The 23,820-nt window shown below is 35.2% G+C and overlaps 1 protein-coding gene across 1 annotated transcript; it reads right to left on the reverse strand.

The window, feature by feature from the left end:
• Positions 1-7,808: 7,808 nt before the first annotated feature.
• Positions 7,809-23,274, reverse strand: LOC144969984 (uncharacterized). Its single transcript, XM_078909108.1, has 9 exons — positions 22,858-23,274; positions 19,142-19,281; positions 18,165-18,320; positions 16,860-17,015; positions 16,437-16,469; positions 12,120-12,188; positions 11,314-11,427; positions 10,618-10,960; positions 7,809-8,021 (listed from the first exon to the last, which is right to left on the reverse strand). The coding sequence occupies exons 1-9, from the start codon at positions 23,136-23,138 to the stop codon at positions 7,946-7,948; spliced, it is 1,368 nt and encodes a 455-aa protein (XP_078765234.1). The 5' UTR covers positions 23,139-23,274; the 3' UTR covers positions 7,809-7,945.
• Between the last annotated feature and the right edge of the window lie 546 nt (positions 23,275-23,820).

The following is a 23,820-nucleotide window of genomic DNA, read 5'->3' on the forward strand; positions in this document are numbered from 1 at the left end:
TATAAATAACCAAGAACAAACAGGCAGAGGATTTACAGGAAAAAACATATCCCCTGTCAAAAATACAATCACAAACCAAAGAAGCAGGATAGGCTAGTAAAGAGAAGAAGAAACGACATCACTATCGGATCGTACACCCATGCGAACATCATAGGTATATGATTCAAGGGTGATGCTCCCATCCAACCACCCGCACAGTCACAGTGAGACATCAACATAAATACACATATTATATTATATTAAGCTGTGGACTGTTACAGAAGTATTGACAAAAACGAATAGGATAGCTTCTAAACAATAAAAATAAAATTAAAAAAAACAAAAACAACAATAAAATATGTAACACGGAGCGTTTCCGACTCAAAACCCTTCTTCAACTAAGAACGAAAACATCCATAGATTTTGTTAGCTGATGAGGAGTCATCACACACGTTTCAGACCCAAAACCCTTCTTCAACTAAAAAATCAACTAAAAACATAACATCCATAGTTTTGGTTAGCTGATGAAGAGTAAAGAGTTTTACAGCCCGAAACAACCCCTGTTACATACTATTAAATACAGTGCTCTCTTGATTCCAAGAGCACACTGTCAATGTACTTAGTTTGAGATCACCTAAATGTCTCACCCAGACACCAGCACAAGATCCCAATAAGTGGAATACACTCAAATTATACATTCAAAACAACAAATATAACAATACATAACAGAGAGATGATTTACAAGGAAAAAAATATTATCTCCCAAAACAACAACAATGCATTTGACTGTTTCCCTCCCAGCCAAGCAATATGGCTAGGGCAAAACCAAGTAATCTCATTCCAAGACAAAGACAGAAAGCAAACTGGAAAACAGATATTAAGGGGATAGAAGCCTGCCCACTATGTATAGGAGGCCAGGAACCCCACCCAGAAAAAAAACCCTTCTTCAACCAAGAACAAAAACATCCATAGTTTTTTGTCAGCCGATGATTAGTGAAGAGTTTTACAACACGAAACAACCCCTGTTACATAATATTACATACAATACTCTACATTCTAACACACTCTTGAGAGAATGCAAATATCGTGCTAGAATCTGAGCCTACCGAAATCTTCCACGAATGGAAGGAAACAACTTGCATGAAATTTGGTCACCTGGCTCCAGAGTGCCGTATTTGCAGAGCATGCTGGAGTAAGGCGTGCCAGAATCCAGTGATTACTGTAGTTTGTTCTTTCGTGAAGCTGTCAAATTCTCTATAATTGTTCTGCACTTTTTTTTATTTTATTACAGAGCTGCCTAATTGAAATTTCAGAAATTTGTAGTTTCCAAGTGAAAAAAAGAAAAAGTCACCATAAAAATAGCTTTATAAATTATAATTTGCCCTCAACATGATGTTTTAAAATGCCCCAAAGTCCTAAATATAGGTTCTCTGGAATGACACTTTCCCTTTCAATAAGATTTACATACTGAGTCAAAGACACATTTCAACCTCTGCAGCCGGAGTCAAAAATTCGAAATCTGCGAATTTTTCGTAGTACTAGTACTTGGCTGTTCTGTTATTATGTGGAAATCCACATCAGTTAAAGTTAACATGTTGAGGGTTAAAATACTTCTCAATAATCAAAAAAAAACAAAACATAAAAACCCAACAAAAGTCTTTGCAAATTTGTATGGCAGCTCCCGCACATCAACCAAACAATGGTGAGATCATGATGGTTAATAATTAATAACAACAACAGATTAAACAGGGATTTCCATTGCCAAAAATGGGTAAGTCTAAATTTTTTTTCAAGGTACAGACCATATGAAAAAAAAATTTGCAAAAAGCTTTTCTCCATCAAACGGGTTTTCCCTTAAATCATAAAAAAAAGTACAAAAGCATCAACGTATATTAACTTCTAATGGTTAGAAGGTTTTGTTTTGTTTTTAAGGGTTTTACGGCGCTTGCAACACATTAAGGTCATATCAGCGCCAGTAAAAAAGGAAGAAAGGGGATAGTTAAAAGTTATAGAATTACAATTAAAGCACCCAAGAAAAGGTAAGACAAAGGGGAATTTGTTCAAATAGAAAACAGATGTAGATTCCAAGAGCACACTATCAAAGTACTTCGTTTGAGATCATCTAAAAGTCTCATCCAGACACAAGCACAGGTCCCCACTAAGAGGAATACACTCAAATGTTAACAAATCAAATATAACATGTAAATAAAACATAATACAGTACATAACAGAGAGATGATTTACAAGGAAAAAAATATCATCTCCCAAAACTATAACTAAACATTCGACTGTTTCCCTCCCAGCCAAGGAACTCTGGCCAGGGTCAGGACAAAACTAAGTAATCTCATTCCAAGACAAAGGCAGAAAGTAATTGGAAAACAGATATCGGGGGATAGAAGACACAGTATGTACCTCCCTGCCCACTATGGGAGGTCAGGATCCCCACCCAGGGTTAGAAGGTGGTCAAACTCGATTCACATAACAGTTAAAAGTATTTAAAATGAGGAAATTATCAATTCACAAAGCACGTTGCAAAACCAACTTGATCAGAGTGCATAATCAACCTTCCCCCTCACCCCCAACCCCTTTTCAACTAAAATTGAAAAAAAAAATTATATTGAATAGCAAGCGCCATACGAGTAAGCAGAGAAAGACAAAAAAGAATGACGGAGCTTAATTTAATAAAGACTCATAGATTCTTCTTGAAAGCATTTGCCTGAACCATACATAAATACAATCGATCTGTTGTTAGGTGTGATGTGAACATTAAATCATAATTATTATGACAACTATATTTGTATACATTATATACATAACCTCTTGTCCTTATCAGAATTGCGTTTAGGACACCATGCAACAGACCTGCCACTCAATAATTTGAATTTCTAATTAAAAGAAAAAAAAAAATTGGCAAAAAAATATAAAATAAAATAAATAATAAATCGAGCAATAATGCAAGTTTTGTTTTGACAAATTGAAACCTGTCGCTTTTTACCTTACACTCGTATCTATCTCAAGTTTACATGAAGTTTTACCATTTCAAATATTTTCTTATTGGGTGAAGAAGGACTTTGAGGTCAAAACATTCCATCTTAAGCTTTTTTTTTTTAAGCTGTTATATTCATTTTAGACAGAAAACCTTTTACAATCCACATCCTCTAGTAGCTTGGTATTCGCCTCTACACCACCAACCCAGCTTACCATTATCATCAAACTTAATGATAAGAATGGACTGTATTCAATTCACGGCACAGCCACTTCATACCCAACTTTGTTTAATCCCCAAAACAGAGCCATAAGACAATAACAAGATTTCACAGTTGTAAACTCCCAGTCAAAGCAGTATATGAAGTCAACGATTATGTTTAACCACTTCAAAACAGATGACATACAGATTCACTTTGGTGCATCAATATAAGTCATCAAGTAAAAAATAGTTTTTCTCCTTAACCACGTTAACCGCTCTTTCCGTATTCGTCTTTATTGTCTTCTTCATCCGTGATTTGTTTTGTCAACAAAAGGAAAACAAACCCAACCCGACACTTCCAGACCACGTGAACTAAATCAAGGCTTCTATTCCATTATTTTTTCAATTTTACTTGCTTCTTCCAGATTCGGGGAGTAACCTATGCCTTATCCTACTTGGGTAAGTCATGAGAATAGGAATTGCCTCAACCTTGCTATTTTTTAACCTCAAAAACTTAAAATCCGCGATGAAACCGCCATATTTGACACACCACTTCTAAACGGTATTATGTTTGGATAAAATGGAACATGGAAAGTGAATTTAGAATTGAAATGATAAGAATTACACACTTTGGGTCTTTTCCAATGTGATGATTATAGTAATTCTTTACCATCAAACATAGAAACTAAACCGAAGTTTAATACTCGTGGCTATACAATTAATTTCAAGGTCCTAATTCATCCTACACAATACCACTTTGAGATGGTGGGTAACAAATTTTGGTTATATGATAATAATAGGCAGGTTTGCTGCAGGCTTTATCAATGGAGAGAAATCAGCAAATGACAAGACAAAGAGTACAAGCCAGAGAATGTTATCACAATTTGCTTTGTTCAGACACCTCTGTTATCATCAGGCATAGTATGTTACATCAACATAAAACACACACACACACATGACAACAATAAAAGCTCAATGGTACCCAGTTACCCCTCAATGCCTAATGTGATTCATACAGCGATCGTTCATTCATTCAGTCCAAAACAAAATTCAGTCAAAGTGTTATCTCACTCTCAGAACGGTGAACTCCTGATAATTTCATCACAGGATCAAACCTTTACAATCTAAAAACTACTTTCTCTGTATTGCCAGGATAATTGTAGTATTATTTTACATTGAATCAAGACTAACATAAAATACAATATCATTCCTATCAAGCATTCGCAAGAAGCCCATCTTTGTCACCTGAAATGCAGTTTTTTTCTTTCAATCCATTGTTGAAATCTTTCTTGTATATTTTGCACCACTAAAATACAGTTTGTTTTTAGGGGTTATACAGCACTTGCTTGTGACACAATCGAGTCATTTCAGCACAAGTAAAAAGGAAGATGATAGAGGAAAAGCTGCAGATCTGAAGTTAAAAGCAACCAAGAAAAAGCAAGGCAAAGAGGACTGGTTCAAATAAGGAACAAACAAGTCCCGAGCAATCCACCGGCAATCCTATTTTCACATTCAGGCACAAGCAGAGGATTGCTCTATAATTTTGCAGGGAAAAAGCATCATCTCTCAAACTACAAGGTACAATATATTTGACTGTCTCCCACTCAGCTAAGGATTCCTACCAGGAAAAAAACCCCCCAAAAACTGAGCAATCACAATCCAGAACAAAGACACACAGACAGCCAGATGAAAAAGGAAAACAAGATACGGGGGATAGAAGATACAGCAAGTGAACTCTCCGCCCACTGTGGAAGGTCAGAAGACCCCAGCCAGAATGCTAAAATGTCTACCAGTCCCATCTCGTACATTCTACATAAGCATCATGCTTGTAAACCAAACTATCACATTATTTTATATATTATGACAAGTGAGAATTTGATCAATAATTAGCACTGAATGAAAAACATTGCGTATATAAATATCAAATGATTAGGGAACGCCATCCAACCCCCTTCAATCTTAACTCCTTTCAATTATTTATCCAATTACACCACAGACTTAACTGGACCGAGCATTAAGGGCAATGCAATTTGGGGTTAATTGACACCACTGTTACTGTTATCCTGTTGAAAACGATAAGACACAAAAAGTTACACTGAAAGTCAAATAAATCGAAGCCTGTATTTGTCAATATAAATGAACAGGAAATCACTGGTTCAAAGATTGGGGAGAAAAGGGATTCGGACTGGTAACCTGTGAACATATATGCTTTTCTAAAAATCAATGCATCTAAACAACATGTCAAAAAAAGTCAATTACCCTTGACACTCAGACCTGCCAACCCTTCATATTCCAAAAGTGGAATCAGATCAGATAATAGGAATTTGACACAAAAAATAGGAATTTCTTCACAATGGATAATTCTGTATCAAAATGACCACCAACTTTGCCACCAAACACATAAAGACAGTATTCCGACACAGCTGGCAAAACTACATATCACATGTATTAGGTAATGGATAGGGAAGGGGGGAAAGGAGTGCAATTAATTTTCCTTCTAAGCTCCCTTTTGGCAATCATTTTTTAAAAAATTCACCTTTTAACAACCCCCCCCCCTCCCTCCTCCTTCCATTTTTTTCTTCTTACCATCATCACCATTATTAGTTTTGAAAATCAATCGGAATTTTAGAGACAATGACAATGAATTGTAGAAAATAGGAATGATTCCGCCAAAAGCGGAAGAGTTGACAGGTATGGACACTAGAGTAAGAAATATGTCAATGCTTCTAAGACCTAGAGTATGTCAGCAAAACGCCAATGTATCCAGTTGACATGTCACCAAAATGTCAATGCATCTAAACGACATGCTAATATAGATTTGATTTCCAATTTAACTCAAAACTCCGACTTGCCACAAGCAATCAACAGAAATTTTGTATTTTCTCTAAAAAAAACCCCAAAAATACCAACAAAAAACGAGTTTCAAGAAAACAGTATCCGCCCTAAACTCAAGTTAACAGCCTGCTTTACATAAATTGTTTATCAAAGTTGTGTTGAAATTGATGTGTTTTGGTTCCATACAGAAAACAAATGTCATTTATTATTATACAGATGAGCCAACCGCTGGATGTCTGGAAACAAACCAATATTACAATTCTTTTACCATTTTTTTTTTCATTTTTCCTGAAGTAAACATAAAATTTACGCTCAACTTAATACTGTCTTACAGAGAATTTGGGATCTGTTTACCAAATATTAGAATACATATTTGAATAAGTAATGCATTCTTAATACAACTATACATATACAATAGTGGATATGTATGTAACTGATAGCAACTGTTACTTGACCAATAAAGAGAAATTATCATAAAATAGAGTCTGTTGATACTACACTATATACATAATAATAATAATAATAAAATAATACATAATATTAAAGTAAAATATATTAAAATAATATATTTTATTCTAATAAGTAGAAGTTAGTTGTAGTAACAATAATGATAATAATAATAATAAAGCAATAATAACATGTAGCGCATGTATCATCTACATGCTCAAAGGTATGTAAAATTCAGTAAATAATGATAATAAAGGTGTTATGAATTAAATATCTAAACTAGTATAAATTTATAACCCCCCTCCCCCCAAAAAAACCCCTCGTTTTTGCTCCTGCTGATTGCCACGGGTCTATAGGAAAACAGATTTCTTTACAACATTTTTCACGGGTATTGAAATTTGAATTACTGGAATACGATTTAACTTGTTTGGAAATCATGCAACGGAAAATTATTTACCAAACGTTGTACTGAAAATAAGCAAGCTTTATAATTTGAGTTGATTGCAGTCTTAAATGTAAATTGAGACAACTTCCAACTTTTTGAAAAATGGATAGTGCGTCATTTTACCCTATGCCCAATAATTAAAGTAGCACAATATCCACTAAAAGTGCTCAAAGCGCTATATAGGGAGTCCCTATCCAACAGCAACACTTAACAAGTAGGACGAGACATGACGTTAGGCGATATTACAAATTTTTTTTGTCAGACAGAGACAACGCTGTTAACAGCCAGGTACTTACTTTACACCTGTGAACAATGAGAGAATGAGAGTAAAGAACCTTTTCCAAGGACATGCGCTGCTCAAAGTGAGACTCGAACCCTGGACCTTCCAATACGAAGGCAAGTGTCATACCACTAGACCACATAGCCGCATATTATAAAAAGTTATTAAATGAGTACAACTAATGATGGCTATTTGGATGAGACCAATGATTTATGTCAATGAAAAGGAAAGACATTTGAAGCATCACATAACAAAAGCGCAAAAAAAAAAAAACAGAAATCAAAAAAAAAAAAAGAAAAAGAATTAAGGCTTTTTTTTTTGCAAATGTGATGCACAACCCGTTTCCATTATCAATCAATTTCATTCGTACATTACTCTAGCTCACAAATACTGTTGCACATCAATACACTCTTAAAGCACTTTGACTCAAGATGTGCTGTTATAAAAACATTTAAAACAACACAGTTCCTTTATATAGCCAAACTCATTTTTTTTTAAATAAAAAAAAAACAGGCAACGCAATTTGGCCTCAACTTGTGTAGGAAAACTATTTTGACTTAAAAACAGCCACACATATTATTCAACCCTCATCTGTAACACTAAAAATACTGTGACTCTTGAATGAAAAAAAAAAGAAAAAAAAAGAAAAAGAAATATGAATAAATTAAAAAAGTTAAAAAAAAATAAATTTAAAAATGGCATCCTAGCAGCAACAGGACCTCATCAACATTCATTCCAGAGCAACAACTGTACACAAGAGTAGAGCAAGAAATTAAAAACAACCATCTCGCCAACTGGCTTCATCCTGTGACTGTCCAGGGGCTGGCCGGGAGGAAGGGGTAACAGGTCTGAAAAAGATCATTGGTAAATTTCTTGTAAATCGGGATTTTCTTAAAAGAAAAATGTACATCTGGAAATACCACATAGATAAATAAACAATGAATAAATCTCCTTTTATTTTTCTCACTTGGGATATTTGTCTTTAGGACGAATTTTACAGGAAGACAAATATCCGAGGCGTAAGTCGCCGTAAAGTTTATGGTGAGACTTCGTTTGTGTATTGGACTTCCTGTCAATGTCTGGAATCCACAAAAGTCAACTATCTTGAAAATCAATTTCTGCTTAAAGCCAACACACCTAGACCTGTAAATGAGCTCTATAAAAATTGACTGAAACTCTTCGACAAACTGAAGATTCAATTATTTTTTTTTTTAAATAAGGGCATCATTGGAGAGGAGAGTGATAAATACAATATATCAAAATAGTGGGTGTTATTTCTTACTGGAAGTATGACTGCCATAATTTGATGTAGAAGGAATGCTAAATAAGCATGTCATTCATATAGGTAAAGATGACTTCATCAAAGTCATATTCCTGCCTCTGGAATTTTTTTGACATAGAAAAATAATCACCATTATCATCTTTAACTTCTAGCCATGACCAATTGAATTTATTCCTCACCACGGGACTCACATCTTTATCGATGCTCGACAAGTCTGAATTGCGATCCACGAACAGCTCAGCCATTGTGAGAACATTAGAATAATGTAGCAATGAGCAAACTTGATTTTCAATCAGTAAATGACAGAGAAAAAAAAAACTTAAATAAATATGACTTCTGGCCAATACACTGAATTATTAAGTAGAAGTGAATTATCAAGAAGAAACTTCGGCAGGCGTGGCGGAAAAATTCAAGGAATCGAAATGAAGGTAAATCGCCACAAAACAGCAAGCTCGCTTGGGCTTGAGCAAAACAATGCCAAAAAACGTCCTGATTTGCACGGGAATTAATTAGGCTACTTACCACTGTTCCTTATGATCAGGTACTCAATCAGCGAAGAAACGGTCAATCAGCGAAGAAACGGTCAACCAGTTTGTTTACAACGTGAGGCAATCGAAATGTGCTTGTAGCAATCTATCCTACCTTTCGATTTGAAGATGTCTACATAACGGACTTGCGGCATTCGCAATTTACTTTATCATAGTTTTGAGACTCGAAGGGTAAATGTGGTCAATTTTGGCTTAGATGAAACAGTGAAATTTATCGCTCGGTGGCTCAGTTAAAATTGGCTACAGTTGGGATCACGACGGATTGGAAAGTGAAAAAATAATTTAACGAAGGATGTGTGAAAATACCCAGGGAAGTGTTCAGACACGCCTTTTATAAAAAGCGTCGCTTTGTCTTGGCAATATATACATCGTTAATATAAACGGTCCCCATGAGCCATGCGTAGCGCTGTGGAACACCCCTAATTATTTTACGGTCATTCGACTACGATTTGTGAATTCTTTCTTTTTTTTATTTCTTTCTTTCTTTCTTTCCTTTTTTAAATATTTGAATTTGACAAATTGACTGATTTCAGTTAATTGACTGAGAATTTACAGGTCTACACACCTTTTTGTTGGTCCCAAATTTTCTGTTCTTTACCTTAATGTGTTCCAATGATAATGGTTAAAGTCAGCCTATCTTTCTGGTCTAATATTGTTTTGGCTTTTTCAGGATTCCACTGTACTTACTCCAGATCTGCCCACCCATGATATTCCAAAAGTGGAATCAGAACATCAGAAAATAGGAATTTGAGACAAAAAATAGGAATTTCTTCACAATGGATAATTCTGTATCGAAATGACCGCCAACATTGCCACCAAACACATGAAGACAGTATTCCGACACAGCTGCCAAAACTACATATCACATGTATTAGGTAATGGATAGGGAAGGGGGGAAAGGAGTGCAATTAATTTTCCTACTTAACATCTTGTCAATTATTATTTTTAATTCGCCTCATCATCATTATTTTTGAAAATCGTAATTTTAGAGGCAACGCTGGAATTGCAGAAAAGAAAAAGTGAAAATAGGAATGATTCCGCCAAAAGCGGAAGGGTTAGCAGGTATGTTATTCATATAGGATTCAAGTGCAGTGTCATGTGTAAAAAACTTACAGAAAAACGCAAGTCATGGACCACCCCCTTTTTTCTTCACTAGAAAACCTGCCGCTACTTTTTGTTTCAAAAAAGGACTTTAGTCATTGGCAGACCTGCCAAATTGAAAACTTCAAATTTAGTAATTTTTATGTCACTTTTAGTAATTTGACAAGGAAATTCGTAATTTCTGAAATTGTTTATAAGAACAACCACAATGTTATTATAGTAGTAGTAGTAGTAGTAGTAGTAGTAGTAGTAGTAGTAGTAGTAGTAGTAGTAGTTCTTCTTCCTATCATTTATCTAAGTATTACTAAAAATTAAAAATTCGGAATTTTCCATAAAATTTTGTATTTGGCCATGAAATTTGTCTAAAATTAGTAAAATTAAGAAAAATTCGTAAGATTCGGCATGTATGTATTGGTTTAAAGTCAATTATCTCCTTTATGCTTTAACAAAAGACTTTTCTTTTTCTCACTTCAACCAGAGGCGAGTTTTTCACACACTGAATTATTATTTTACCTGCGAAACTGGGGTAAAGAGGATCGAGGTGCTGTTGAAGGTCTGGCAATCTGTCTCCTTGCTGTTGGAAGACCACTCTGTCTCTGAGGAGAAACACCGCGCTGTTTTGGCTTGGCTAAGCCCGGAGCAAGCCCTGAGAAACCACGTTTGGGAAGAGAAGATGTACTGTTATTGCGAGGTGGTTGGAGGCGTGACGAGGGAGCCCGCATGGCCTCAGGTGCTAAATTCAACTCGTCGCTTCCATTTGTATCGACGCTGTGACGTTCCAGACTGGAGTCACTGGAATTGTGGGACCTGTATTGTAAGCCAGGGCCCGGTTGAAGACTTCGTCGTATTCGACCATCTGTAATGTTAAATTGAAAACAATTGAAGATCAGAAGTAAAACTTTGTTCAATTTATTATAATTCTACATATTAAGGAAATTCTTGCCAGTGCTATCAAAAGAAGGTGAGGAATATTTCGAGCCATAAAAAGAGGAAAAAATGCATTCAGAATAATAAGTAAAAACAAATGTGAAGAAATGTTTCACTTCGATGAACAATTAATAACTAAATAAAATCGCCAACATCCACCTAACAAGTTCAATCATGCTTTTCAAGACATATATTAAATTTCTGAATTTATGAAATGGAGCAGCAAATAATTATATAAACAGCAAGTATAATAGGTATCCAAACAGCAAGTATAATACAAACCATTCATTGCATTGGCATTGAGTTGAAAGTGTTGACTGTTGTGAGGACTGTCAGGTGGAGTGCTTTGGTCTGAGCTGAAGCTTCCTCTATGCTGGGCCATGTACGAACCTTCAGCTGTAAAAAAAAAATATATGAAGGAGTGAATTTAACCTTTTACTAAAACATAATTTATGAATTGTTTCACAAGGAGAAAAAACACAAATTAATATTTACTTGTGGTTTTCAATGCACTTATCAAGTCCTGCTACTGACAATGAAAAATTAGTTTTTTTTTAAAAATAAAATTATTTATTGTATGATAATCTGAATTCCAAGAAAAAAAAAAACGAAAAAAAAAACAGCATCAACCAACTTTATAATTATTGATATGATTATGGTTCAACTTATTCTCTAATCAATTTCTGAGCAAAATATCTATTTAGATAACTTTACTTCTAAAATCTTGATTTAGAAATCAAAATCTGGAGGCTTAATTCAGAATGTGGTCAAATTTGCATATAGGGGTTTTGCGGCGCCAGAAGAAAGGAAAGTGATAGGGGAAAAATTTCTGATCTGAATGTAAAAGCACTAAAGAAAAGGTAAAACAAAAGGGATTGGTTTAGTGGACATTGCCCTATATAACTGCTCAGAATAATGAAGGTTTAAACAGGTAACAGAGGATTCCACAAGCAATCTAACTTTGCGCCTATTTTGACAGTACCTATAAGTATAATCCAGGTACAAGCAAAAGATCCAGCCATGAAGGATACACTCAAATGCTTACAAAGTACAATATATTCAAAAATAATAATTATAAGAGAACTTACCATCAAAGCGACTTGGACTTGTTCTGGCACCGGAATCACCTTCTACCAAGGGATGTTTATTTCTTAGATCTGAAAAAGGAAATAATGAAAAGGAAAAAATAATAAGTAAACTACTAGAAACGTTTGCAAGAAAAGACAAGTGATATTTGCTGAAACGACAAGACAAGTGATATTTGCTGAAACGACAAGACAAGTGACATTTGCTGAAACGACAAGACAAGTGATATTTGCTGAAACGACAAGACAAGTGATATTTGCTGAAACGACAAGACAAGTGACATTTGCTGAAACGACCAGACAAGTGACATTTGCTGAAACGACAAGACAAGTGATATTTGCTGAAACGACAAGACAAGTGACATTTGCTGAAACGACAAGACAAGTGATATTTGCTGAAACGACAAGACAAGTGATATTTGCTGAAACGACAAGACAAGTGATATTTGCTGAAACGACAAGACAAGAGATATTTGCTGAAACGACAAGACAAGTGATATTTGCTGAAACGACAAGACAAGTGATATTTGCTGAAACGACAAGACAAGTGATATTTGCTGAAACGACAAGACAAGTGATATTTGCTGAAACGACAAGACAAGTGATATTTGCTGAAACGACAAGACAAGTGATATTTGCTGAAACGACAAGACAAGTGATATTTGCTGAAACGACAAGACAAGTGATATTTGCTGAAACGACAAGACAAGTGATATTTGCTGAAACGACAAGACAAGTGACATTTGCTGAAACGACAAGACAAGTGACATTTGCTGAAACGACAAGACAAGTGATATTTGCTGAAACGACAAGACAAGTGACATTTGCTGAAACGACAAGACAAGTGATATTTGCTGAAACGACAAGACAAGTGACATTTGCTGAAACGACAAGACAAGTGACATTTGCTGAAACGACAAGACAAGTGATATTTGCTGAAACGACAAGACAAGTGACATTTGCTGAAACGACAAGACAAGTGATATTTGCTGAAACGACAAGACAAGTGATATTTGCTGAAACTACAAAAACAATACCCCAAAATTCACATAGTTATGGATATTACAATTAAGCAGAGAAACTTTTGTAGATGGCTAAACCAAAAACAGTTCAAAATGTTGTTCTTTTTTCTTCTATGTTCATTTACATTTTAACCCCCCCCCCCCCCCCCGCCCCCAAAAAAAAACAAAAAAAAACAACTTAACTTTTGCCAGTCAAAAAGAGCTAGATTGAATCTACAAATATCATTAAACCATAAATATTTGACTTCAGATCACCATTAATATGACGAAATTAAAGAGAAATTTATTTTGTTTAAAAAGGTTCGCAATATGCTGTATGTCACATAGTTTAGACTGAACAATAGCATTACCAAAGACCTGAAGCACAAAATTTGACTCTTTCCATTTTATAGAATAAGGGAGGGAACTCAGTAAAATCAAGCAAATGTGGTACAGGCCTAGAAGTGATTCAGGAAAATATTTTTCCCTGCTTTTTCCCGGTTTTTTCCTGGTTTTTTCCAGGCTCTAGGGAAAATTTTAAGGTAGTAATTTTCAAGCATATTCATCAATTCTAGACCAGTCACCACTACCTATATATATATATATATATATATATATATATATATATATATATATATATATATATATATATATATATATATATATATAGAGAGAGAGAGAGAGAGAGAGAGAGAGAGAGAGATGTGAGTGAAAAAGAGAGTAGCTGAGACTGAGAGAAAGAAATATATTGACTCTGGCTATTAATACTTGGACGTATTCCTGTAAAGTCTAGGCCTCCTACAACATGCAAAAAAATATTTTAAAAAAGAGAGTGACAGATAGAGATATATATATATATATATATATATATATATATATATATATATATATATATATATATATATATATATATATGTATATATATATATATATATATATATATATATAGAGAGAGAGAGAGAGAGAGAGAGAGAGAGAGAGAGAGAGAGAGAGAGAGAGAGAGAGAGAGAGAAAAGAGACAAAGAGAAGAGAAATCAATAGAGAGAAAAAGACATTTGAATATTACTATGAGAGAGAAAGTAGCGTCCAAAGACTTGTGGCCTACTTATTGAATTGCACATGAATGAAATAAAGCTAGTTAATCTAGAGACAGACAAAACAAACTTAGTACAAATTACAATGAGTAAACGACCTTAATCTGCCATCTCCAAATAATTGAATAACACAGTCTTGAAAATTAATTAAAGTAGCTCAAGGACGTCGACCGTCTTTCTTAGCTTAGCTAACAATCGCATTCATGACCAAGTCAAAAACACACAAAAAAAAAACAAAACAAAGAAAAAACACACTCACACACACACACTACTAAGATGAGGGGAGGGATGTGTGTTTCTAGCACTCCTGTGTTGTCGACAATGATGAGTCGACTGAGTGAATCAAGCGTCTTTAAGTCTTCGACCAATCACAGGCTATCTAACCGAACCGGCTGGTCGAAACAAAGACGCTTCTCGCCGTCGATGTATTACGCTATTGTTGTGCAAGTGGCAAGGAATATAACACCTTTTTGAGCAGGCCTAAAAGCTAAAATCTAAAAGTAAAAAATATAATTCTGAGGAATTTGAAAGTCACATTGTTGAAATCGGTTTGAAAAAAGAAGAACATTGGTCCTTGTTTCAGAAAAATCGGTTGAAAACCAACTGTTTTACGAATAAATTCGATTTTAAAAAATTTCTTTTGTTTATTTTCGATTTTTTTAGCAACTTTTTTATTTATCGGCCGATTTTCTTGATTTTTATATCATTCTTTATATCTCAATGAGACGAGATCAGTGATATACTTTGTTTGTTTCAAACTACAACATAACTACAACATAATTTGGTTTTTTTACTTATCAACCGTGCCTGGATAATTTATTCAACAACTGACGCAACTATCCCATTGCCGTCTTCCAGTGTTTCAGCGATGACTCTAAACCACTATAATTACGTCATGCACAGGAAACATGGTAATAGTCTGTGTACTCTACGAATGCGGACCGGACTTTGCTGATTGGGTCGATCGTCATAACATAGGGCCTAGTAGTGTGAGGAAACCATAAGAGGCTGCTGCCATGCTCTAAGCCGATCGTTCGCAGGTTGGGTAATGATTACGCTGAAGAATACATGTTGGGTTGTTGTTCACCTAAATTTTTCTCACGGCTTTTTCCCGGCCCCAGACAATTTTCACCGATTTTCCCGGCTTTTCCCGGTCGGGAAATTTCAAAATAAAGTTCCCGGCTTTTCCCAGTTTTCCCGGCCCACTTCGAGGCCTGGTGGTACTAATAAATTACTAGATGGGCAACCAGCCTCATTTGTTTTATGAGTTTAAATTACTATGCTATACACTTTTCAGGCCGGGTTCCATTTCACTCCAACCAGAGATATATTCTTTTAACAAGACAGCAGTAACAGAAATGCCAATTAGGAAATCGCATCACTGTGTAACCGCTCTCTTGGTAGAAATGGTTAGGCCTGCAGATATAAGCAGACAAGAAATGGGAGTAAAGCATTAAAACAAAACTTGCTAAATCAAATTGGACAGCAAAGTCCTTCAAACTTCGGTTTAACTGAATAGTGAAAAAAAACCTGTTTTGTTTACTTTAACATCATCTGGGCTCTATACTTTTCAAATGTCACTAAATGGAATTTAAGAAATGTCACTAAATGGAATTTAAGAAATTATATATTCATTTAAACAGAATATTTTAGTAATGTAAGCAACAACAACAAGAAATGGTAAATTACCATTGCACTGAACATATAGACTACACTGATGAGATTTAAAAAAAAAACTGGTATGAGGTTAAAATATTAGTAACTTGTCATTCATTTATACAAGTCAGAAAAACAATGATGCCACCAACCACCCACAAAACAAATGACCAACATTTGCATTGTTCTCCAAGGTAAATCATTTACAAACGAAGGATACCAACTTCCCATTTTGTTTTGCATTATTTACCACATTAAAATTAAAACCCCTATTTAGAAAAATATTCAGCATTTAGTTAAAAATCGATTGAATCTTAATTTGTACCCCCCCCCCCCCCCCCCCCCCCCAAAAAAAAAGGGAAATCACAATACTGAGGAAATGATTGATATTCAAATTTATCTACGTTAGACTGAACAAAAAACCTGCTGCAAGCACACACTTGTCTTTATAAGTGGCAAGCTTTTTAACAATTAACTTTTGTAGTTTGTTCCGAAAAGATTAGCTCTTAACTGTAAGATTTATAGGAGAAGCATATAATATACGTATGCAAGAAATATCTTATACTTACTATTTTTTGCAGGTGTGACACTCTGTCGCAAACCTGGAAGGGAGATGGAAAAGTCCCATTGAATTTTTTTTTCAAAATCTTGCAACAACCGATATCCAAATTGAAAATAATTCTTATCTGCTTTACAGTGATAATCATCTCTTATCAATGAAACAAATAGTATAAAAATATATTATATAAAAAATATTCAAATAAGACCAAGAATCAGAAAAAAAGTATTGAGAAAAGTCCACATCTCTGTACAAAAGTCCAGATCTCTGCACTGGATTGAAATAAGAATCTGGAACTTGTCCAACTACGTTTACTGATGTCAGTTATATTACAACCATGACAAATGTAATGTAAATTATAATAAATGAAATTTTTTTTTTTTAAATAAAGAAAAAAAAAAAAAAAAGAAAAAGTATAAGAATAAAAACCTACTTTCTTCTTGCTGTTTGGCCAAATTTTCTATATCAGCAGCATTAGGAACATTCTGGACCTGATCACCTTCCCCATGAAACGGACCCTTGATGGCCGAATTGGCGGGTCGTTGTTTGGGCCTCGTAAATGTGTTGGAATCAAAATTCTTTGCAGACCCTGTGCAGACAAATTTTTTTAAAAAGTACATAAATAACAATTAACCTCTAGGCAATATTTATTCAATATTCTCTTGGATGTTATTTAAAGGGATCAAACTGTAACACAGCACACCAACTTCATATCACCAACCAGATCAATTCAAGCTTAGTAAGGATTTATGAAAAGAGTGGCTTGAAAAATAAAACAATACTTTATCTATTCCCCATACCGACCCTAAAGGAACCAATCCAATTTTTAGTACTAATATCTTTAAAACAATACGCATCATGGTCTATCATTGAGTGCTCGTGCACATCTGAGTAGAGTTTGGAAAATGAAAATGTGTGTAAAGTGCATTATTCAAGAAAGAAATACTAGGGCCAGATGTTTTCAACCCTTGTCACCCATCCAGTTACCCATTATGCTTGATCTATATTAATTATTATTATTTTTTTTTTGTTTTTTGTTTTTGTTATTTTGCTTCAACTTCAAGTCACTGGTTTAGGACTTTTTGAAAATGTGGGATTCATATGAATTTGACAAAAATTTACCTTCAGATTAATAATTTTGCCTCAAAGGAAAACTTTGCCTTTTGTGTGTTTCTGGTATTTGAGTATTTTCAGATTTATTGTGATTATTTTTCATGGTAAAAAAAAATTAATTTCATATCAAAGACGATAACTGCCAAAAGACTAAATGAGCTCTAATTGGTCCAAAATAGAAAGCACAAATGTCAGTCTAAAATAGTTACAAAGACAAAGTAATATCTTAAATCATCTATAGATAGAATGCGCTTGGCCAAGGAGTTCACAACATTGCCATCCGGAAGTATAACGGACCAACACACAAACTCTGTGTAACCATGAACTTTTATAGTCTGGTTAATACAGTTTAGTGAGAACAACTCACAAACGCGGATGGCAAAAACAATAACAAAGGCCTGAGTGACGTCATCTGCATACTATCTATTCTGGTTATAACAGTAAACGTAACTCTTTTCACTAGGCCAGCAGTAATAACAATTTTAGCCCAATGAAGCCCGAGTAGCATCGCTTCAATTCCTCTCTTGATGACCACGTGATGTTAGATGGTCATAAAAAGGAAACTTTGCATGTTTACAATTGAAGAAAACAGATATAAAGAAGAAATTTTAAAAATCTGTCTTACCAGAGGATGGGATTCCACTTCTTTGAAGGGAAGCCAGTCTGCTTGAAGGGGGTGGACCCATGGATCTGTTGTCTTCTGTTGATTTACTCAAGGCAGACATAGATTTACTGGACACAGGCTGACCGCCTAGCATTGGAGAACTGGAGCTGTGTTTCACTGTGAAATAAATGATAAGTGAAGAGAGAATTAATTAATTATGATACAGACTTGCTAACAACTATGGGGTCTAGTAGTGTGTCACCCACTTTTGGATTCAAAGGTCCTGTGTTTGAGTCCCGCTGTAAGCAGCAAATAGTTGAGTCTTTAGAAAAGGCTCTTTATACACATTCTCTCACCATACTCAGGAGTACAGCATTGACTCTGTTGGAAAAAATTGTAACTTTGCCTAACAAGCGCCATATCTCGTCCTACATGTTAAAAGTTGCTGTTGGCTAGGGACCCTTGAAAAGCGCTTTGAACACGTTAAGTGAATTTTGTGCTATATAAAAGCTCAAGGTTTTATCATTAGACTTCTTTACTTCATATTTGAAACAAAGATTCATATTTTTGTATCAAGAAGCAGGATGCAATTGCTAATTTACTAATTTATAAATAGTTTAACTTACGAAATGGATCAGACGAGCAAAGAGCAGGAGGGCATGAATACCAATTAACAACTCAAGACCTGTTTTGATTTCAAAACATATGATTCCCCAGCTCTCGTATGTGTCAAAATAAAATTAAACCTTAAATCTAAAGGGGTCACTTTTTGCTTATTCTTGTAAATTTTCTAATGTATTTCAGACAAAACATATTTCTTTGCTAAGGAATTTCATACTGACTGACAAGCCTTCATCAGCAACACAAGACAAAAGGTTGAGTATTTAATTATAAGAATTCTAATGAAAAATATAACAAAGCTCTAACTATAATAATGCTAATTGTACTATCAGAAAAAAAAAAAATTGGTAGTGAAACAAATTCATATCACTGCTTACTTCTTGCAGCCTCCTCTATAAAGTGTACAAGGGCATTTTTTGATGATTCCCGCTCTGGTGTGGGATGGTCGAAGTCTTGGCGCATCCATGACACTAATTTTTCTTCTGACCACGAGTTGTTATCTGACGGTGTATACAACCTTTGAAGAACAAAAATAAAATTATATATAATATATGAAAATAATGAACAAAAATTAATATTTAACAGCTTTAAAATAACAAAATACCAAACACAGAATATTTCAGGCTCAAAACCCTTCTTAAGCCAGTAGCAAAACCATATATACATCACTATACTATAAACCCAGACAGACAGCAGAGTAATATTTTTCACGGGTGAATAATCAAAATAAAAAAGATTGGGTGAATAATCAAAATAAAAAAGATTAAACAAATTTATGGAGATATCTTTAAGACAAACATGAAGACATGTCTATGACATATGAAAATATCAAATCTAATGCACGAAATCCGTGTCACTATTTCAAATATTAATTCCTAATGTCAGAACCTTGCAATGCAAACAAAGCAGCAAGACCCATACAGGTTGTCAGTGTGTCACACTACTCAAAGACACATCAATGAATGATTCCTCTTCTGCTTATACTTCTAAAGCAGCCAATGTCATGATGCTGGCAAAAAGCCCTGTGCTGAGTTATATAAAATGCACTTCTTATATTAATAATAATATGGAAGCGCCAATTGCCAAGGACCTTGACAATTTTAAAATCATCAATCGCCAAGGACCATGTCAGTTCATCAAATATGCATGACTACTTTTAACTGCGACAAGTAATGTTAGTGTCACAAAGTGATTTATTGCCTCAGAGTAATGTTATTAATAATAATATTAATTAATACTCTCATTTTCTCTTCTTTTTCATTGTCTCTGTCTGTGTCATTTTCTCTTTTTTTCTCTCTCACTCTCTCTGTCATTTTCTCTTTTTTTCTCTCTCACTCTGTCATTTTCTCTTTTCTCTCTCTGTGCGTGTTTGTCATTTTCTCTCTCACCTGTTATTAATATTAAATATTAATGCCCTCGATTCCTCATTACTTTCTTTCTTCCATTTTCTTCTTTCTCTCTCATTAATTCCCTCTTTAGGCCACGGACCGTGCCAGTTGGTAAATCGTCAACTATCTACTTATTAACTACCATGGACCGATGTCAATGAATATTTACTCTCATTTTCTCTCTCATACTCATTTTCTTTATTTCTCAGAATTTCTTTCTCTCTTTCATTTTCTCTTTTCTCTCTCTCATTTCCTCTTTTTGCCGCGAACTGTGCCAGTTGGTAAATCGTCAACACTTAACTGTGACAGGGTATGAAGTGATGGTGATACCTACCTGGATACCTCTGTATAGAGCTTTTAGACTTGGTGTAGTCTCCTTCGCTCCTCCTCATCTATTAATGATTGGACCAATTTTTATAATTGAACTTGTTTCCTAGGGTGTTGCTTATCTCCAACTCTGCTTTGAATTTATTCAAATTTTTTGCTGATACTGTGGTTTCTTGTAGTTTATTCCAGTTATTTACAATTCTAGATGAAAAAAAGTTCCTTCTTTCATTTGTTTTAAAACGTTCTTTTTTCAGTTTCTTGCTGTTTCCTCGTGTCTGAATGTTCTTGTTTGGTTTAAGGAATCCTGCCTCTACCCTGTCTATTCCCTTTACTATTTTATATGTTTGGATCATATCTCCCCTTCTTCTCCTGTAATCTAAGGTCGGGAGATTTAATTCTTTCAATCTCTCACAGTATGTTTTGTCTTTCAGGTGTGTGATAAGTTTTGTTGCTCTCCTTTGCACTCTTTCCAAACAGTCTTTGTCTCCCTCAAACTTCGGATACCATATGCAGTTAGCATATTCCAGCTTTGATCTAACCATAGTCTTGTAGATGGTAGTCATGTGTTTTGTTTTCAGATTCTTGAAATTTCTTTTCACTATTCCGAGTGTTTTACTAGCCTTAGATTGAACATCTTTAATTTGCTTCTTGAAGTTTAGCTTCCTATCAATAAATACTCCTAGGTCTTTTTCCCCATTGGATTTCTGCAGGGGTTTTTCTTTCATTATATAGTTTGCTTCTCTGTTGTTTTTTCCTAGGTGAAGAACTGCACATTTATCTACATTGAACTCCATCTGCCATATTTCGGACCATTCTTCAAGCTTTTTCAAATCTTGTTGTAAGGTGTTTCTTTCTTCTTCTGTATTAGCTACTCCATAGAGCTTAGTATCATCGGCAAAGATTTTACATTTAGATGATAGATTGTCTGGCAAGTCATTGATATAAATCAGGAAGAGAACTGGTCCCAGTACACTTCCTTGTGGAACTCCACTTGTTACCAGTCTCTCTGTTGATGCTGTTCCATTCACTATCACTTTTTGTCTTCTATCTTTGAGGAAATCTCGGACCCATTTGACTGTCTGATCATTAATTTGATACTGTTCCAATTTCCTGATTAGGCGCCAGTGTGGAACTTTGTCAAATGCCTTTCTGAAGTCGAGGTATATGACATCTAAATTGTTGCCTAATTCCAGGTCTCTCGTCCAGTCATCCATTGTTTCAAGTAGGTTTGTTACTGTAGACCTTCCCGCCATGAAACCATGTTGATCTTTGCTGAATAGTTTGTTCTTGGTCATATGATCAACCATTTCTTCTCTAATCAGCTGTTCCATGAGCTTGCAGACGACAGATGTCAGGCTCACTGGTCTGTAGTTTTCTGGATTTTTTCTGTCTCCCTTCTTGAATATGGCTGTGATGTTAGCTTCTTTCCATTCCCTTGGTAGTCTTCCTTCTTTCATCGACTGGTTAAATATCTTGGTTAGGGGTTCTACTAGCTGCTCTGCTAAGTTTTTTAGGATGTAAGGATGAAGTTTGTCAGGTCCAGGTGATTTACTCTCCTTTAGGTTTTGTAGTCTCTTCATTACTCTCTCTTCAGTAATCGGCCATTGTGTAGTATCTATATTACTTGTTTTAGCAATATCTGGCAAGTTTTTCTGGTTCTCCACTGTAAAGACACTTTAGTGATACGTTAATATTAATATTTGTACTCTCATTTTTTTCTTCTCTAACTCACTATCTCTGTCTCTGTTTCTTTTACTAATTTTCTTAATTGTTTAAGACTTGGTGCTCTCAATTTAATCTGGCAGATTGTTCCATTCCTTTCTGTTTTGTAAGAAAAATATAAGCTCTTCTGCCTATTTGATCTGTTGATTGTTTAGTTTATGTATACTGAAAAAGAGCAGAGGAGGACGATGAGAGAATGTGTGTGAATGTGAATGAATGTTTAAAAAGCTAGGTTTCAAAAAGTCGTCTGGGTATCCCGATGGGTCTCCCAAAATTCACAGGCCGATATTCAGTTTCACAGATCCATCTGTCCATAACCACAGCGAATCCGAATATGAATAAAAATGCAATACTTGAATGAAAAATCAAGGAAAGACTGACTTAGACTTAACTCTCTAAGACTAAGTCTAAGTAAGTGACTCAAGAAGAAGACAGACAGACTGATTTGTTCCTGGTTTCTTTCTGCTTTGTTCTTGCACTGTTTCACATATCTTCTTCAGACTTTGTTTTTACCTTATTAGGCTTGTTTCAGAGGTGTAGAGATATGAGAGTGAGTAAGGAAGGCATGGGTTGGATACGTGGAATCGGACAACGGGGGCAGGAGAGTGGAAGTGGGCAGTGGGAGTGGGAGGAGGTGGGGCAGTTTGTTTACTTACCAGCAGCCTTCATCTTCTGGCAAATTTTGATAGTCTACATCGTCTAAATCAGCCAGTCGAATTTGATCTTTAGATTTAATAGTTATTTCCTCATTATCACTAAGATTTCCATTTATGTGACCCGAGTCACTTATGTGGTTGACAGGAGTGTCGGTTCTGTTTTCCGTCGTTCCCGGAGTTTTATTTCGAAGAACTTCATTCTGCTTTTCAAGTTTCTTTACCAACTCTTGAAGTTTTCTTACTTCATTATGAGGGTCAGCGATGACATCAGTGCCATCCATTACTATCTACCTATGGTTTAAAATAATCGACACGTCAATCCTTCAGAACGATAAGCTGTATTGCTATTTTTAAATTCACACTTCATTTAGAGTTTGAAACTTCCGACGATGATCTCAATCGCCGCCATTTTGAAACAAAATAATAAAAGCTCGCGCATGCGTAAAAAACACTAGAACTTTACATCTTCCGGAGCACCAATAGGTCAAATGAGTAGAAAAGTGCCAGAAGACAATAGAGAATAAAAAATTTTCGCGGCGGTGGTGGGGTTTGAACCTGCGACCTTATTGGTACGACAACTCCGCCTGGCAGGTGAGAGCGTGGCTCTACCGTGTGAGCTATCCACGAACACAAAAATATTCGTTTCAAACCCAAGTCATTACTAGATCCCTCTCTCACCCACTTCTGAGACCGCTGATTCGTTCGTCCACCACCATCGCGAAGTATTTTGACCAGCAGTTAAGCTTAATAGCCAATATTCTCAACACAAACATATAACAGAGAAACGATTGAGACATTGAGTATGCTCCGGTGTATGGGGTGAATTTTCAATTCAGAAAAGTGAGTGGAGCAGGCACTTATGTTGGTAACAACAAGATATGAAGTGAGTAGAAAAGTGCCAGAAGACAATAGAGAATAAAAAATTTTCGCGGCGGTGGTGGGGTTTGAACCTGCGACCTTATT

The sequence above is a fragment of the Berghia stephanieae genome, chromosome 4 (genome assembly GCF_034508935.2).
Source record: "Berghia stephanieae isolate SIO BIC M18660-M18661 chromosome 4, UCSD_Bste_1.3, whole genome shotgun sequence".
Classification (NCBI taxonomy): domain Eukaryota; kingdom Metazoa; phylum Mollusca; class Gastropoda; order Nudibranchia; family Aeolidiidae; genus Berghia; species Berghia stephanieae.